This window comes from Ipomoea nil, unplaced genomic scaffold (genome assembly GCF_001879475.1).
Source record: "Ipomoea nil cultivar Tokyo-kokei standard unplaced genomic scaffold, Asagao_1.1 scaffold0276, whole genome shotgun sequence".
Lineage (NCBI taxonomy): Eukaryota > Viridiplantae > Streptophyta > Magnoliopsida > Solanales > Convolvulaceae > Ipomoea > Ipomoea nil.
In genome coordinates, this window is record NW_017616704.1 from 385,365 (window position 1) to 387,986 (window position 2,622).

The window sequence follows — 2,622 nt, forward strand, 5'->3', positions numbered from 1 at the left end:
TGCACTCCCTACCCAATTTAGTCCTCCGTTAATTAATCTGTTTGTTGACTGTTAAAATTGAGGGAAAAAATGTAACTCCATAAGTTCTCTCCCCCCTTCCCCATTTAGCAGCCCAAACCTCCGCAAATGAAACTTCGCAGGTTTCATATTCTTCTCCAATGCAGATCACTCCCTCCATGGACAGGTTTTGGAATTTGGTTGATTGGCGTATAATCAGAGAATGGATAGTGAAGCTTCTACTGCTATTAACGATTGCGCTGTTCATGTTGTCAGCAGCTCCAGCAAAAGAAAACATGATAAAGCTCCTAGAAAAATCCACGAGGCTGAGAGGGAGCCAAGCAATAAATTTCCTAGAAAAATCCACAAGGCGGAGAGGGAGAAACAGAAGCGTGATAGTATGAATGTGCTATTCGCAGAGCTAGCCAAAGTTTTGGATCCATCTCATCAGAATTATGGAAAGGCTTGCATATTAAAAGAAACGATGCCGTTAGTGAGGGAACTAATTGTGCAGGTTGATAATCTCAGAAAGGAGAACGCTGCTCTTAATTCAGAATCTCATTACATGTCTGTTGAGAAGGATGAGATAAGAAGAAAAGATTGCGCTGGAAACCCAGATTGAGAACCTGCAGACTGAAATAAACGAAACAATCCGTTCCCAAACTACCAACATTTATAACATTACTTCTCCGCCACAGCTGACAGAGGACCATCTTAGAACAAGTATACATGATTATGCATCATCCTCAGCTGCAGCTACCAGACCCGTTTTGGTTGTGCCTTTACACAATGACCTTCAAATGTACAGCACGGCTGACAACGCAGAGGCTTTGCAGAACCTCCCACCCAGTGTGAGTACTGAGTAGACCTCGCCCACGATACCCATCACCCTAGCTCGGATTCATGGCCATCTCGTGTGCTCAATGTGGCATCAAGCACAATAGAGGATAAAACCACATCATCACAGATTCACAGTGACCCTGCAACTCCATGTGTAATTGATTGTTCGGTCTCAGGAATCTCTAATTGCTCAACTAATTAGTGTAAATGTGGTTATCGTTCTTGATTTCTTCCGGTTTTAATTGGGTTGCTTTCTTTAAAAAAAAAAAAAAAAAAAAAAAAAAAAAAAAAAAAAAGAACAAGAAGAAGGTTGAGCGTTCACCGGACGGGCATATCACGGAGATCGTGTATAAGGGCGTGCATATAACCCGAAAGCTCAGGCGACGAGTCTCTGGTGATCGCCGCCGTCGTTAGGAGCGGAAAGCTGTTCGTCGGAGACGATGGGCCAAGGGGGCGGATCATCTTGTTTCAGAGCTCAGGCTCCGATTTGGGCGAACATTCAGCACTATGGCAGCATGCCGGAAAGAACAACGTTGGCATCGAGCAGTGATCTGACGGCGGAGATTTGCGATCTGCTGTCTTCGTTGACGACGAGATCGGCGGCGGTGGCCATGAGTGAGTTTGAATCGGCAGCAACCCCTGAACCTTCATCTACACTTGCTAGTCAAGATTGTGATGATAATGAAATTTACAGTTTTGTCCTCAACTTTAACAGTCAACAAACATATAACTTAATAGAGGATCAAGTTGGGTAAAGATTGTATAGTTGAGGACTTAATTGAGTAAGAATAATAGTCAAGGACTAAATTGGTAATTATGTCATAGTCAGGGGACCATATTGGTTATTAACTCTAATTAATAATATTGCATATATGCATAGTGGGATGCCTTATAACATACCGTTTTTGTCTAGCTTGCTTTGTATATGTACATGAATGTGTGTAAGTGTGTCTTTTGACATAAACATGCGAGCTATGTGATTTAACATGCAATACATATGAGAAATATAAATTTCGACCTATAAATGGGATCATGCAATTTGCATACAAATATTCTTTAATAATTATGAGTAAGATAGCCTAGGTTCACAGGTAGTAAAGGTTTTATCTTGAGAACTCTTGACAGAATTGAATCACACAAGCACTTAGGAAAATTAGCTTTATCTCGGGGGTAATTAGATTTTAGGTAGGCATAATTTTTACCTCTAGAAGCCCAGAATACCTAAACAACTTAGAGTTGAAGACCCTTGATTGCTAATGCCTAAATTAATTGATGACCTGATGATGAGGCTAAAGTTTTTAATTATTTAGGGAAGGTAGGAGTGGTAACAGGGAGGTCATGCGAGGGGGAAAAGTAGAATTAGGATTATCTCAGGATATGTGTTTGTATACATATATGAGTGATGTAATTTGTACGGAATGATATTTCAGGGTTAGGATATGCTAAGGGCAACCTCATGGATGTATATAAGATTATCGTAACTGGGGTACATGTGTATGGTTCGGGGCTGGGGATATTATTGTATATAATATGACTGTAACAATTTATACATACATACATACATACATACATATATATATATATATATATATATATATATATATATATATATATATATATATATATATATATATATGAGTGGGGGGGGGGGGGGGGTCTCCTTATCTTAGTGGTAAGGGTTCTAAACAAGGTATGGGAAGCTTGTGGTCTATATAAGATTATCGTAACTGGGGTACATGTCTATGGTTCGGGGCTGGGGATATTATTGTATATAATATGACTGTA

The 2,622-nt window shown here is 39.8% G+C and overlaps 1 protein-coding gene across 1 annotated transcript; it reads left to right on the forward strand.

The window, feature by feature from the left end:
- Positions 1-220: 220 nt before the first annotated feature.
- On the forward strand, positions 221-619 carry LOC109155064 (transcription factor bHLH47-like). The gene has a single exon (XM_019302793.1). The coding sequence runs from the start codon at positions 221-223 to the stop codon at positions 617-619; it is 399 nt and encodes a 132-aa protein (XP_019158338.1).
- The last annotated feature ends 2,003 nt before the right edge of the window (positions 620-2,622 follow it).